The following is a 15,609-nucleotide window of genomic DNA, read 5'->3' as shown; positions in this document are numbered from 1 at the left end:
CTATTTGAAAGCTATACAGAGCTTGATACTGTTGTTGGCTGCCATATATTATCATAGAAGCTGTCCCTATTCTCCTGCTTTCCAGTTGCAGTTATCCTCCCGTCTTCCCTTGCAGATCAAGCAAGGTACTTTTGGACTGAAGATTTATACTGCCTTCTATTGTAGTCATATGGTTTTATAAAAGCTAATTAAATGTGGCTGTATTTGGGTTGCTACCCTTTTATTAGGAAATGCTAGCAGGACATGGTGCAGGAGGAGCGGAGTTATTAAAATCTGGGACTCTGAATTTAAGAGGCAGTTTGCAGATAGTCTTTTACATTAAGAAAAAATACACAAGTCAATCATAAACGCAGTCAGTCACTGAAACTTCCAAAGAATTTTCTGGCTTCACTGCAGGCACAGATAAATTAGAGATTATGGGCCTAAGTCTCTTTTCGCACCAGGGTAAATCGGGAGCACCATCACTGAAGTCAACAGATCTCAACAAGAAAAGAATTAGGCCCTACGGCTTTTAATAAGAGGAATACAAAGAGTTTAATTACAAGGAATCAAGCTGAACCTCCCTTCCCCCATACACAGACATATGCACATGCTTTCTGGTAAGGTTTGTCTCATAACATTTTTGTACTTCTGTTACGTTATCCTGATCAGATACTACCTGTGTGCAAATAACAGGGACTTAGATGCTATAGGGATGGGGACCATTTAGATGTTAATACACGGGGTGGTTAAACACTGGTAGGGCTATAGCTCAGTTCTGTATTGAAAAACCTGGTGAAATCCCAAACATGCTGCAGTTTTTGACCTCCACGTTATGACACAGAAATAAAAAACAAAAATAGGAGTTCATTTTCTGTGCTAGGGAGGGAGTTTCTCACCTAAGCATTACCTCTTTGAAGGAGTAAAATAATGCAGAGCACGTGTAAATGAACAGCTGCTGGAAACTCTGGTAATACAAATACAATTTTTTATTTCCACATATGTGAACAATCTTATATGTCTATAAAAAGACTTGATCATACAAATCATACAAAAAGTTATATTTGAGCCACCCTCTATGAAACCCTATGACAAAAAAAGCAGGTGCAAGATGAAGACCCCAGTCGTGGAATAGAAATAATAGTTCAGGAACAATCAAGTGTTGTACAACAGATTATTTTGACAAAAATGGAAGTACTTACAGTCTAAGTGACTATGTCTGATGCCTTCCACATCTTCAGCATGAATGAAGTGGTAACATCTCTTTCCTACGATATCTACAGGGGTCAGATCCATGTAATCACTAATCCTAAAAAGGAAAAAAAATCCAGCCGATAATTCAAGAAGGAAAAGAATACAAGAACTGTCAAATGAGTCAGAAAGTGAAATCTGCTAAAAAGTTTTTTCACCACTATAGTAATTTGAATGGAATATCTGTACAAACAAGACACAATGCTTTTTAAAGAAACCTTGAAATAATTTTACCCATTTAAATAAGTGGAAAGTTAAATTTTAGTGCATGTTCTCCCCATAGCATAACACCAAGACAATATAATTCCATTAAATTGTAAAGCATTAGCAACAATCCAAAATCTTCATTAAAAGACCAAGATGATTCAAGGTTACATAATAAAGTAAAAACATGTTATGTTTATACCAAATGATTAGAGACATATTTCATTTCAACAGATTGGTCTTCTATTGGGTATATTCATGAAAAGGCTCTTCAACCATTTCTTGGCACCAAGTCCAAACTGATATTTCAAGGGATATAATTTAAATGCTGAGACATACAGATGCCTCAGGGTGTTATCTTTTTTAGTCTAACTCATTTGGGAGCTCAGCTTTCACTCTGGGCCCTTTCAACTGGGACTTTTTTGTTTGTTGCACATAGAAACTTTAAAATCTATTCTGCAGACCTTTGTGTGCGTGCGTCTGTGTGTGTGTGTCTGTGTGCTAGTGTCTGTGTGCGTGTGTAAACTTCTGTCATGGAGTGTCAAGATGTCAATGTCCTTAAATGCAGTACAGAAAATAACAAAACAATTGGAAAATGCCTTGCTCACACAAGCATTTAAAAGTATGTCTGTTTTCTAGAAACAGAATAATTTTTTAGGGTTTGAAATATGCTGCAATGATTGGGGTTAAGCCCACTTTGCAATTGTAAAATATAATTGCCATCCATTTAAGGGAGTTGTAAGAAACACCAAACATCTTGATATAACCAGACAGCTGAAACAACTGGAGTGTGATCCTGAGGGAGACCAGTGGGGAGGCTAAACCAGAAACCGAACTGCGCAGGTCTGAGGAGTTCCTAGCAGGCAGAGGGGATGAACACAGCCACTGAGGCACTGACTAGCAGAGCTGTGTTTGCCTAGGAGTCTGAGGCAGGGCGAATGGATAGACCGGAAAGACTGAAGGAGAATGGAAGCATTAGACAGCACCACAACAGCACTGGTGGTTTGTCCCAATCAAAAAAAAAACCCAAACATGAAAAGCATCACAGGTAAAGCAGGTGGCCTCCAATTTGCTAGTAAAAATTGTCAAATCAAGTTTAGCACAAAACACACCAACCTTCTTCCACTTTCATGACAGAGCACGTTGAAGGATGTGCACTTTCAAACAACTGCCTAGTAGTTACAGCACTTAACCAAATGTGGGATACCCGTCTAATGTTTAGCACAAACCACAGTTGAAAAGCACCTCTCCTACCTTCTCAGAGAGGACACAATTCACCAGCATAAAGACAAGTCTAGAATGGTGGCAGTGGGACTCCCTATCCCTCCTGCTGAGTTCCTCCACTTTGGTTGCACAGTGAATTATGGACTGGGAAACAAAGGACCTGGGATCTCTGTCCAGTGACAAGAAACCTCACAGAAGGAAGGGAGTCTGAGATTTAAAGGTTCCTGTTCCCTGGACTGTATGTTGTCTTTTTATACTAAACTAAGTGTATAAACAGTTCATGGAGCAGAATCCAGAACTCAAGACTTTCCCCCTCCCATGTCTACACTCTCCTCACTGGCACACTTTGCTGTCTTTTCTTTGGCCCAAGAACTCTTGTGTTTTCTGTTAGGAGGTGGCTCTGCTTCAAGATCAGGGAGAAGAAATCCCACCCTGCTCAGCCTAGTAGAAAGGGGCAATCTCCAGGCAGGCCACTGCCCTCTGATGTACCCAGGCTGCGAGTACTACAGTTCACAGGGCTAACACGGAAGATGATCATTCTGCTTCCCCCTCTGGTAAATTTGACTTAGCTGTATTTTGTTTCTCTGCAGCAGCATGTTTGTATAAAGTCTTCGCAGATAAAAATGAACACAGCAAGGCAACTGTGGAAGCAGATTCACAATCCCTTCAGTTTAAGGTTGCGCCAGGGGAGGTTTAGATTGGATATTAGGAAAAATTTCTTCACCAAAAGGGTTATCAAGCATTGGAACAGACTGCCCAGGGAAGTGGTTGAGTCACCATCCCTGGAAGTATTGAAAAGACATATAGATGTAGTGCTTAGGGACATGGTTTAGTGGTGGACTTGATAGTGCTAGGTTAATGGCTGGACTTAATGATCTTAAAGGTCTTTTCCAACCTAAATGATTCTATGATTCTATGGTTCTATAATATTAAGAAAAAGCTGTTTCAAACAGACATATGAAGGACATAGGATTTTTTTTTTATGGAAAAAGTGGAAGAAGAAACAGAAAGAATATCCAGATCTAAGTGATGATCACTGGCAAGCAGTGACACCAAAACCAGAAGCAAATTACATCAAATAGGACACCCATGCTTACATCAAAGGTACCAAAGATGGAAAATAAATAATTCGCATGGAGAAAATAAAGAAATATTACAGTATATCTTAGAGCACTAATTAGGAGACATCTTGTGGCTCCCAAGCCCTTTGACAAAATAAAGCAACAGGTTGGTGGATAGGAACTTGGTTCTGCTGAATACGCAGACCTGATCCTGTAAAACATAAGCACAGGCTTACGTTTGAGCAGATCAGTGGTTCCACTGACTTACAGGACTGTTAACATGATTGAAATTTAAAGGTAGGTATATGGTACAGTGCTTTGCTGAACTAGGACCAAATTGTACACGCATTTGTAGGCTTGAGGCTCTCTACACAAGACTGTTTCTGCATATCTGAAGGAACTATTGGCAACCACTGTCACGGCCAACAGGCCAAACATCTTCCATTTGGAAAACACCATATTCGCTGGGTTATTTCCTTTTGGGCATATATTAGCAGATATGGCTATAGCAGTCCACATTAAACTGGGCTACAGGCTCTCTCCAGATGGTCTCCAATCACTAACAGTTGACACTGAAAATACACAGACTGATGCTGTACTCTAGCAGCAGTCTCTTTATTCTGCTTTTAGTTATTTATCACCATCTAAGGTGATTTGTCCTCTGCAGGTGCTTTTCTCACTTCACTGACTAATAAAGAAATTCTAGACTATTTTAGACTAGATGGTGAAGTTTAGATGACATGAATCCCACATTTGGAAAACAGACATGGATTAACATACCACATTTTAGGCAACAAAATTTTACATCCCCATTTAACACTTTCAGAACAAAATATTAATTGTTAGAAATAACCAGTGTACTAGCTAACAGATCTTGTCTCAAAGGGAAGCTAACTGTTGACTAGTTTGTGCACGGAGTCCAGGATTCTGGTGCAGATATCTTCATTCAGAGGAAAGTAACAAGATGCACCCAAAGACTTGAGTAATGTCACTCCTGCTCCCTGCTGCTGCAAGCAGGCAACCACTTGGAAAACTAGGAGTACTATTGATCTCACCCCTGCTGATCCAACGGTCCACTGTGAGCATTCATTTCAGTTAAGTAGCATGGCGTCTGCTCTATACTCCCCGCAGCTGCCAGTAACTCCCCATTGCTCCATAAATAGTGCTTACAGCTTCCCCAGCATGGATCCATTTTTCTCTGTTTTCATCAATGTTGTGCTTGCTTTACTGTGGCACCACAAAGAATTTCCCAGCTGCCCGCAAGTGCCAGGAGTCAAGCCCATATATTCAGGATGGGATGCTTACCTGCTTCTCTGTTGTCCCAGAAGAGAGATTCCAACTTCCCTGCCTTGGAGAATGGCCTTGGCAAATGCCCAGATAATTCATCTGACAGCTTCAATCAGCTGTTCAGTTAATTCCTTCCCTTCTTCTGTCCCTTCCATTCCTCCAGCTTTTACAGTCATATTCTGTACGTATTGTATCTATATTGTACCTGGTATGAAATCCAAGTCCTGTCAATCTTACTCCATTTTCCACTGGTGGAAATCCCGCTGCCTCACTGAGCTAACATTCACCTCCCAGCCCTGGCAGAAGTGTTTCTACTCTTTGAAATTCCTTTTATAAACTATTTTTAACACTGACACAGGGGCTTAAAATGGAACTATTTCAACATAAATTCAAGTACCATCATACGCATTCTATCCTAGCATATGAGATAAAATCCATTGCAAACAAGGAAAAGTTGCTTTATAATGTTGCCTTTACCTTAATGAATGAAAAACATTAGTAAGCTCAACACTTTCTTGCATAAGTCAGTTGACTTACCATAGTTTACCACATGTTATCAGCTCTTTCTATGTGATTACCAATCAGCGCTCCACATCTGATGCATTTTACATTTTTCAGTGATGCCTTTCTCAGGCATTTGAAAATTTTATTGCTACATGAACGTAAAGGGAAGGTTTGAGAAAAACGTTTAATTAAAAAAAAAATATATACAATTTAGGGCTCATAAAAATGCCAAACTGACGGCAGAGAAAGTATAAATCTTTCTAACACGGCCCACAAATTCATATCATACTTGGCCTGACGGAATAGTTAATTTTTCACATCCATTTGATTCCTGGCTTTTTTATTGAGGTTGCCAATGAAGGTAACAGTAAGTGCAAGTGATTTTGTTAAAAGGAAATTTGTTCATTAGGAACTGGACAGATACCAGCAACTCATTTCACAGAGGCCATTGAAGAGCTCTGTAGCAGTAGCAGCTTTCCATTACTACCTAGGTAGGTGACAGTAAAATCAAAGACTAAGGCAAAAGGTTTCTTCTAGATCCTACTGCTAATCCCCAGATCTCTTTCACCAGCTGCCGGATTATAAAGAATCTAGATGCTCATTGGGTAGAGTCACAGGAAAAAACTCAGCCCAAACTTTAATACTGTTACCAGCTTTCTCTGTGACCTTGTGCAAGCCACTTTCTATGGAGCAGTTTTTCCAAGGTTAAACGTGAGAATAATATATTCTCTTTTAGATAATGCTTTGGAAGTCTAGATTAAGTGTCCTCTCTAATAGTCAAGTAATATTATTATTATTACTACTGTGGCAGTTCAGCAACATGACAGCAAAGGTAACCTCATAACTGAAATCCAAGATTATTTTAAATTGTTTAAGGCCCTGATTCAACAAAGCATTTGAGTTTATCCCTTTTTACAAAAGTTTATACTGATGTGCTATCCTGATCATTGATATTCCATTATCATTGAGCAATTATAATTGCTTATATCAGAGAGCTTCCACTCTTAACTTATAATATTCCATGGCTGCTCTCACATGAAAAGCTTGCATTAGTCATCTTATTTGTTCCACTTTTTTATGATAGGTCCCCTTCACAAAATTTCTTTTGGCTGCATTACCTTCTTTCTTCCTTTCCAACCTTTCCCCCATACCTCAGACTTCCATCAATGGACCCAAACTTCTTTATTACTTATATCTTCCTGCTCAGATATCTTCACTCTGCTCTAAATACCCATTCCCTAGATTTTATTTTTATTTTTCAGGGCCCTGAGGGCACCAATAAACCTTAAATGGTCTTGACCAGACTCCCTGGGCCTTCCCGCACCCTGCCCACAGCCCAGGACCCCGTTTCAACCCCCCAGGGCTCCCCTCACCCTGCCCACAGCCCAGGACCCCGTGTCAGCCCCCTGGGGCTGTCAGCCCTCCATGTCTCCCTGTCCCCCACCCTGCCCATGGCCCAGGACCCCATTTCAGCTCCCAGGGCCATCAGCCCCTGCCCCAGCAATGCCGCAGCAGGGCCGGTCTCCAGCTCCCCACAGCCCTGCCCTGCCCCGCCATGGGCCCTGCAGAGCCAGGCCCAGTGCCCCCTGGCTGCCCTGCTCCTGGCTGGGGTGGTGGGACGGGCCCTGGCTGCCAGGCCCTGCCCCGACACACCTCCATGGGGAGCCCCCAACGCTACCGGCATTCAGCCCCCAGGGATTAGGCAGCTGAATTTAAATCCTACCTTCCACCTTCCTAGATTGCTTGTCGCTATCACATCGAACATAGCACCCCCCTTCAAACAACTCCTCATCACCTGTTCCCATTTCACTGCTGTCTTTCCCAATATGCCCGTAACCAATTTTATTCTACAGTTTTCCCACCTCTTACTGCAACAGATCCCATGTCTCTAGCCTACTATCTAGGCTGTCTGTGCTTCTGTTCCATTAAACATTGAGCACGATGTGCTGTAATCTGCAAATTATTTAAAAAATGGAAAACTTTAAAGCTTCAGATAGAAAGCCTTGTGGAGGGGAGGACGGAGGAGCATAAGGACAGTCATACAGGTCAGACCAATGTCTGTCTAGTCCCAAATCTTGCCTCTGAGAGGGACGGTGAGAGATTGTAAAAAGCAGGGAAAGCTTAGAGGAATCTTTCCTGGCCTATCCTCCCCTATTCCAGCAAATTATCATTTTTAATTTACCTTTATCCTCTAAGAATGTAATGAAAATGAAGGTGATGATGATGAGAGTGAATTCAATGCTCTCATACAACACCAGGATGACATTGCAGGAGTCACAAATTTCAAAACTTTTTGCCAAGCCCATGGAACAAAGAATACACACAGCTAAAACAAAGAAAAAAGGAGCTAAAAGCTGTACCTATTTTCACAGTAAATGATATTGAGGTCCATATTCACACGAGTGACAAACATGTGGCAGTCAATCCTGACTTCGTTAATTGTAGGAGGTGGCAAAGCATGAGCAACGACAACAAGTCCCATGATTTGGCTGGGTACTGTCCGTCCGTGGGACAGTGACACTCTCAGACGTAACCGGCCTGTTATATGAATCACCTGGAAAATAAAAACAATAAAAGAAACCCCAGTGAATTCTGGATGCAACTGTGACATCAGTTTCTTTTAAAGGATAGCATTACTATTCCCTACAGACCACTTAACACAGCCAAAAATTTTACTAAGTAACTGCCAGTATTAGTGTTAAGCTTATTAATATTGGCTGTCAACATGTCCTATATGTCCTCATGGCAAAAAAGAAGACAAGAACATAACAAGCAAATGCTTCACATTCATCAAATAAAAACCTCAGAACTCCTGTGGTATTGATTTTTGTTGTGGTAGTTGTTACAGAAAGAAAGAATAAGAAAAAAACAAACTAGAAATTCAACAAAAGAAAAGAGAGAAGGGGATAAAACTGAAATAATGAAGGTAGAAATTAATAAAATATTAATTTTATAACATTTGGAGATTGAATATGAGACAAAAAGGTTGGCAGTTTTGAAACTTTTCCAGAATGGATTTAATTGAATTGCTAGTCACCTACACCACGGAGACACTGCTCACAGCCTTGAATTACTTCTTTGTGGTTGGCAATTTGAGAAGCAACAGCCTAGAAGTGATCAATGAGCTCAGCTGCAGGATGGTCTTCTTGCATCCACAGCAAGCTTTTTAAGAGCTGGTAGTGTAATGCCTTTGCCTAGTACACTATACTACACTATAGTATATACTATGTATGTATGGAGAGCTTTGGGGGCAGATGGTTTCTTTCCCTATTCACAGCTAATGCCAGAAGATGCCCAGGAGATCCAATTGCACCCTTGGAGAGTGACATTCTAAGAAAGCTGCCTGAAATGGAGTAAGTTGAAACTCTGGGAAAAGAATAATCTACCACTTCCAGTTTCACTCCTTCAGGAGTTCTGTGGATAAATAAAGGGGTTGTTTTTTTCAATAAAAGAATATAAATACAGCACTGATGCCAGATATCAAACTGAAAATGGAAACTGCAGTTCCTGTACTCATGGATAAGACAGCCATAAGAACTGGTAGTTGTGGGCTCTCCCAGATTTTCACCCTCAGAGTGTGTTACAACATCAACATGAAGAGAAGGCTTCCAGGAGATGGGGGCCCCTTTCACTGTGATCCCAGACTCACTACCCAGAGGTCAACAGAGATGTTGGTTGGTACCAAGTGCACTGGAGGAGGTGACAGAGATGGGATGCAGTTACAAGTCCACTGATATTCATCTCACAAAGACAGCACCCAAACTCTTTGCTTCTGATCTGAGATTGATTGTTAACAGAAAGTGAGAGAGAAGAAAATCTTTCATTAATAAGACTGCAAACCACAAAGTGCATCCAAATTCAAATCTAATTCATGCTAGCAGATCTGTGATCTAAGCCTTGAAGTTTGTTTCTTTTTTCTGACCTAATCATTAAAATATCTCCTTTCTCCACTATTTTACATTTCGACTCCAGCCAGCGTGGTGAATCTGAATGAGGAAAGTGATTAGCTGCTGTGTTTGTCCATTTCAGTTGCAGGTTTCTGACCACCCACATTTGAAGTAATTATTGCCTAAACTCACGCTTAATGCACCTTCCAAGGGCAAACTATTCTATGAATATTTGAAAAAGTTCCTAAAGGCAAGGATGCAAAAACACCATTTCAAACACACTTTAATTTTTTTTTTTCTCAAGACCTCATTAACTAATGAAGAAATAGCTAAAAGAAATAGGATTAACTTCACAGGAGGGGCAGTAATAGTATATTTTGCTCCTTCTGGCAAGGCTTGTATATACATCTGCTTTTTATCATTATCTGTCTCTTTTTATCATGCAGTTTCAGCTTACTGCAAAAACTCAAATCTGTAAATGCTTGGAAAAATGCTGATGGATAACTAGTAATCATGTGAAAAATAATCTTATTCTGAACGTGCTACGCAAAAGTATTGTTGTTCTGTTGTTTTTTCATAAGAGTCCTTATGCTAATATGTTTGAAGTTGGCACTATCACTTGAGGGAATTTTTAAGATATATGATACTTAAAATCCATTTATCTCTTCCTTGTATTTTTTGAAACCTCCATGTCATTTGCAGATAAACATCAACATGATTTGTTTTTGAACAACTCTCTATTCAGTCAGTACCCCACTTTTTTTCTGATTCCTCATCTGAAATACACTTCAGATGTAGTATTACCCCAAGAGACAGTTCCAAACCTGCTAGACCCACCATATATTAACATTGTTGAAGTTCAAGAGAGTTTGCTTCCAGATTCAAATTATTTAGCTTGTTCCTAGCTCTATCATGGATCAAAACATGTTTTAAATCCCCATGCGAATTCAAATTTTAGGGGTCAGCACTAAATTGCATTCTGATTCTGTACACTGGGAAATGTACAGCAAACTGCCCGTCAGTTCCAGTGCCTGTGTGCCTCTAAAGAAACTATTTCCATGCCTGAAATCCCTTTCTATGACAACATTAGTCAAACGCACCAAGTGGGAAATCTAATTGGTAGTAAAAAACAATTCTAGCTGTCATGACCTTGTCTACATTGTGAGTATTGCCACTTTTAACACTGGTTCATTTGAACTGGGATTAGGGGTGATAGGAATTATAGGGTCTATTATCTCCGGTAGCTAAAATTAATCTCTTTATAATTCAATCCCTCAGCACTAGTCTATCATATCCTAAAAAAATATTATGACTTTAATGAAGCTAAATTGCAAGAATAAACTGTTTTATGAAGGACAATACTTGGATCCAGATGTAAATATTTAACAAAATTTTGCTAGGCATATTCTAAAAATCAAACGTAAATGCAGCTCTTCTGTGCAGTTTTCTTTATAAATGCTTTCTTCTGAAAAGTATGCAAGAGTCCAAATGCATCTTTAAACTATAATTGTCTTCTTTCTAATAATGCTATATGAATAGACTGGCACATTTAGATGTCGCAGCAAGAGAAGACAGTGATACTGTGTTCTGTCCATTATAAAAAGGTGGGTGAATGCTATACCCCTGGTCACAGGGATCATCAGAAACTTTGTATCCCAAGAGCTGTACAGATTTCCCCAGCATTTCTCTATCTACCTCCTAAATGAAATTAGTAGCAAGACTCCTTTTTTACTCTAACGGGAGCTGGACTGGGTTAACAGTTCAGAGACTTTTTTGCTTACAAACTGTTTATTGGCAGGTGTTGTAACTTGCATGATGTTTTCATTCTATAGAAGCAGAGGGAAATCTTATGGTCAAAATAAACCTTGTGACCTGATCTAGACCAGGATTTGACATAGGTCATTCTGACCTGTATTATTGCTTGTAGCGTGGCCTAGTTGTATAATAGTTATACTTGGATAGACAGGTGAGTGAACCAAAAAGCATTCTGCAACAATAAAACTTTTAACACTGTCAAATGAAAATAACACACACTGCTGTAAAGATGTCATGCTGAAGCAAAACAAATACTATAAAAATCTTTTGTACTGTTTAATTGCTTTGCTAAAAAAATTCTAAATCAACTTTGCCTGACACTTCAATATTGGAAAAAAAATCATTATTTGGCTTTTATTTTTAGCTGATTAGAAAAGGGATTTGCAAAATATTGTAAGTACATGTAAACAGAGTTTATGAGTGTGGGAGTGTTAACAAGCCATATTACTTGGACAAATATATATTTCTTTTCCCTGCCATATGCTCTCTTTAGTCATCTGTTAGCGATAAGCACTTAGATGTGCTCTACTAATGTCTACTCATTATAAACAAGCGCATCACAAGGACCTTGATAAAACCTTCCCTCTGTCAATACTCAAGGAAAGGAAAGCCCAGTGATTGAAAAACACATCTGGAACCTGTTCATCATCCTTTAAAGCTAAATCTCACCTCTGAAGATGGAAATACTTTCTTTGTCAAAAGACATCTTTAAATATTACATCCATTTTTTCACATACATATGATGTCAGAGTAAGGACATGCATTACCAGAGGCTATAAAAACCTGCAAGCATGAACAATCTGTGAATTTCACCTTTCAGATGTCTATGTGTTCTTCAAAACTTAAACTTCCATTAGAAAGAAATTTCTAAACTATTTCTTTTGTTCTCTGTGTAAACCATTATGCCAATTTATTATGGGACTGAAACCACTGTACTGGCAGAAGTGCTCCCTCCACCTCATTTCTCTTAATGAGATATTAAATTTGAAGCCTTAAAATTATTGCTTATATCCAAATTTTGAGAAGACAGTCACGTATGAAAACATCCTAACTTAGTTTGTGTGCCTAGATATTTACTTAGCTCTTATGAACAACTCACACATACATTTATCCTACTTTACTGAAACAACTGTGATTCACAAGGATATATGTATTTGGTTTGGTCTCTCAGAGATGTTATTTTATACTTCCAAAATCAACACCTAAATCTTTAAACCATAATTAATTTGAACTGCTAAAATTGGCTGCAGAAGTATCTTACAAACTATAGCCATGTTCTTACATTTTTCTTTCAAAGAGTTGTGTGCTCCTTCACTCACAGATACATGGACATGCATCTCAAAACCTGCCTGTGACACTAGTGAGACAAATGTTTTAACACTCCACAAGGTAAAGGGTTCCTGTATGGTTTCAGGTGATTTCTAAGCTAAGACTGAGCATCTGGAAACAGGCTTTCCTCTGGACTTTTCAAAGAAAACAGAGTCCACTGTCACATCTGGAGTTTACACAGTGATATCCTAAAGGTTCTCCTTCTGACATCAAAATATACCCAGCCTATCAACCTAAACTTCAGTATAGGTTTCTTTTTCTACCACAGTTCTCTTCTTTCCTCCCTGTACCCCACTGCAGTCACTACAACATTTCTATTTGCTTATGTTTTCTCATGGTCAGAAGCCACTTATTTCTGGGGTTCCACAGCCCCATCCTCTCTGAGACCAAAGCCTGCTCTCCCAGTCTTCAGGAAAGCTTTAGGAAAACACATCACTTGCCTATGCTTATCATTCAGCAGCACTTGGGATCAGAGAGGTCCAGTAAGGCCTTGTGGTTGCAGTTCTGGTAATACTTGCATATCCCATTCTCAGACGTACTGCATTTCTATAAACACTGCAGTCTTCCTAACAGGAGGTCCCACGGAGCATGACATTTTGGTGTTGAAAAGGAGTGAGCCGCTACAGCTGCAACATGTTGGATCATCCCAAATGTGCAGCAAGTTTGATGCGTCCCACATGCATCCAACTCGCTGTACACACAGAGATCAATTCTCCATCACGTGTACAGTTAGCTTAACACACAGAGGACACATTGGACTTGCGGCATGAGCCATGTAAAGTAGTTTGCACAGGCCCAGCGGCCACTCTTGGGGACTCCTGCATGTCTGGAAACCTGATCAATCACCCCTCAGATAATGAAGTTGTGAAAGGTAAAGTTTGTAGATGTATGCTCCTGTTGTATCAATGTTAGATTTACTCTCTCTTTCCTTCTATAAAATAACCATCATATCATCTTTTCCCTTGTTAACATCACCCATCTCCAACTTCATAAGTATCACCTACCTTTTCTCTCGGACGGCATAATAGAATAACATGTCTACTTATAGTAATTGTTCTCAACTCTTATTTGATTCAGAAGTTTGCTGCTTCAGTTTTAGCCTTGAAAAAGTGCTTGCATGCTGAAAAACCTGTTTGTTTTTTTCCTGACTATAGTAGTCCATCTAATAAAAGATATTGCTTCTACACACAAACCTGGTCCTATGATATCAAGTCCGCACCAGAACAAAGGAAACTAGTAGTTAGTGCAGCTGTCAGTGAGACATTCTGAACCATGGTGGATAAAAAAAAAAAAGGCAGTAATCTATGACTCCTGAGAAACAGGAGTAAATGTGCAGTCAGTAAATAAGTAAAATGCAGTCAGTCTTAATTCAGTTATGCACTGTATGCTACCTGAACCACTGTTAAGAGTTGTGGTCTTAAGCACCCATTCAAAGAATGAGTCTGATTTCAAGGAGGGCGAACATTATTCCTAACACATACATAGTTCCAAGGTCAATAGCCTCTTTTCCATCTACAAGTACATTTCAAATCCCCTCAAATACACCTGCAAAAGACAGTCTGAAAATGGAAATGGTATTTACATTTAAACAACATATTTGGTCTCAGGACGTATTTTATTGTTGAAAAGTCAATACTAGTTTTTGGAGACACTCTAGGCTTTTCCCATCTTTCCTCTAATATCGCTCTCTCCAAATAATAAGATTCAAAAGCTATTTTGAATATTAAAACAGTCAGAGGCAGAATTTAGGCTAATCCTAAGGGGTTGGAAAAAAGCATCCTTATGAGACCTCAGACTCATTGGGTGCTTAAAGACAAGCATCACATGAGAAACACTCTGGCTTGGCAGGCTCAGTTCATAGCTCTTGCTCAATCCCTAAAACGACCTGAGTAGAGTATTATTTATTGCATATGAGGAATATTGAGACCAGCAGCAAGAACAATAGCAACAGTCACTTTCATTCAAGTACACCACAGGGAACAGCTGCTCTTCTGCGTAAAAGTTAGTGTTTTGAGCACTCACGCAAAAAGCTGCTTCTTCCTCAACCTCAGGACACACAACCTCTTATCTGCCACTTGCCTCTCACTAGAGAATAAACTAAAGGGAAGGGAATGGGGACAGCCTTCTAACTCTCCAAAAGAGTGAAGACAAAACAAGAACCTGACATTGCCCATGTTAACGTCTATCATATGAAGCTCCCTGATCTGAATGTGGCTAGGTTAGGGTTATCTAAAGAATAAGCTACAACTTCTCTGTGGGAGTAAAGGAAGAGTGTTGTATGATAAACAATTCCTAAAGCTGCCATTTAAAAAAAAGAAAAGCATTTTCAAGAGTGTACAATAGGTTGTTTTTCAAGAGTTATCAAATCTTAATAGCCTGGGAAATGAACAACAGACCAGAGGTTGCTCAAAAATAATGAATAAAAATATATTTGCTATCAGCATTTTTAGATCCTTTAGATTAACATTATTAGACCCTCAATTTATGGCTGATTTTTCATTCTGTTACATAACAGCATTTCCATTTTATTATTTGGGGTATTAGATTAGCAGTTACTGTTTGGTATAGCACAGTGTCCTGCACTGTATATGGACACATATATATATATCTCTTTATATCCATGATGGCTCTCACGTCAGAATTCTGAGGTCCAGTCTTGCATTGGCATTCATTGTGGTTGTAAAAGTTGCATGATCAAGACCCTCCACTCAAAAGCATATTTGTATTGTAAAATATGTTATCATGCCTTCCTTTCCTGTGTTGTGATTTTTTATTAATTGCAATGGATTAACAAGCTGGTTTTCTCTAAATAAAAAATGTTGTAGAGGTGACACTCCTGAAATCAGCCTCATAATATAAGCTCAAGAAATACTGTGTTGAGTCATTACACATTATAATTTTTCATTTATTTTGCTTTATACAACTGCAAAGGTTTCTGTTTTCATAATCAGCCCCCGCAATAAGAGCTCCAAACATTCTACCATTAAAGAGTATCCTTTAAATATATGCAGTGTTAGTAATTCAACATGCCAGGTTTTATTTTAATACCTTTGAACCTTTTTCCTTTT

General features: G+C 39.2%; 1 protein-coding gene across 1 annotated transcript in view; it reads right to left on the bottom strand.

The window, feature by feature from the left end:
* The window catches only part of NPAS3 (neuronal PAS domain protein 3), a gene marked incomplete at its 5' end in the record, with an annotated part of 555,595 nt that overhangs the window by 23,744 nt on the left and 516,242 nt on the right, over window positions 1-15,609 (bottom strand). Inside the window, 2 exons of the mRNA XM_009290396.1 lie at window positions 1,182-1,288; window positions 7,871-8,064. Of these exons, the coding sequence (XP_009288671.1) occupies window positions 1,182-1,288; window positions 7,871-8,064 (301 nt within the window). The remainder of the gene's footprint in view (window positions 1-1,181; window positions 1,289-7,870; window positions 8,065-15,609) is intronic.

The sequence above is a fragment of the Aptenodytes forsteri genome, unplaced genomic scaffold (assembly GCF_000699145.1).
Source record: "Aptenodytes forsteri isolate BGI_AS27 unplaced genomic scaffold, ASM69914v1 Scaffold108, whole genome shotgun sequence".
NCBI classification, from domain to species: domain Eukaryota; kingdom Metazoa; phylum Chordata; class Aves; order Sphenisciformes; family Spheniscidae; genus Aptenodytes; species Aptenodytes forsteri.
This window is presented reverse-complemented; position numbering and strand designations above follow the sequence as displayed.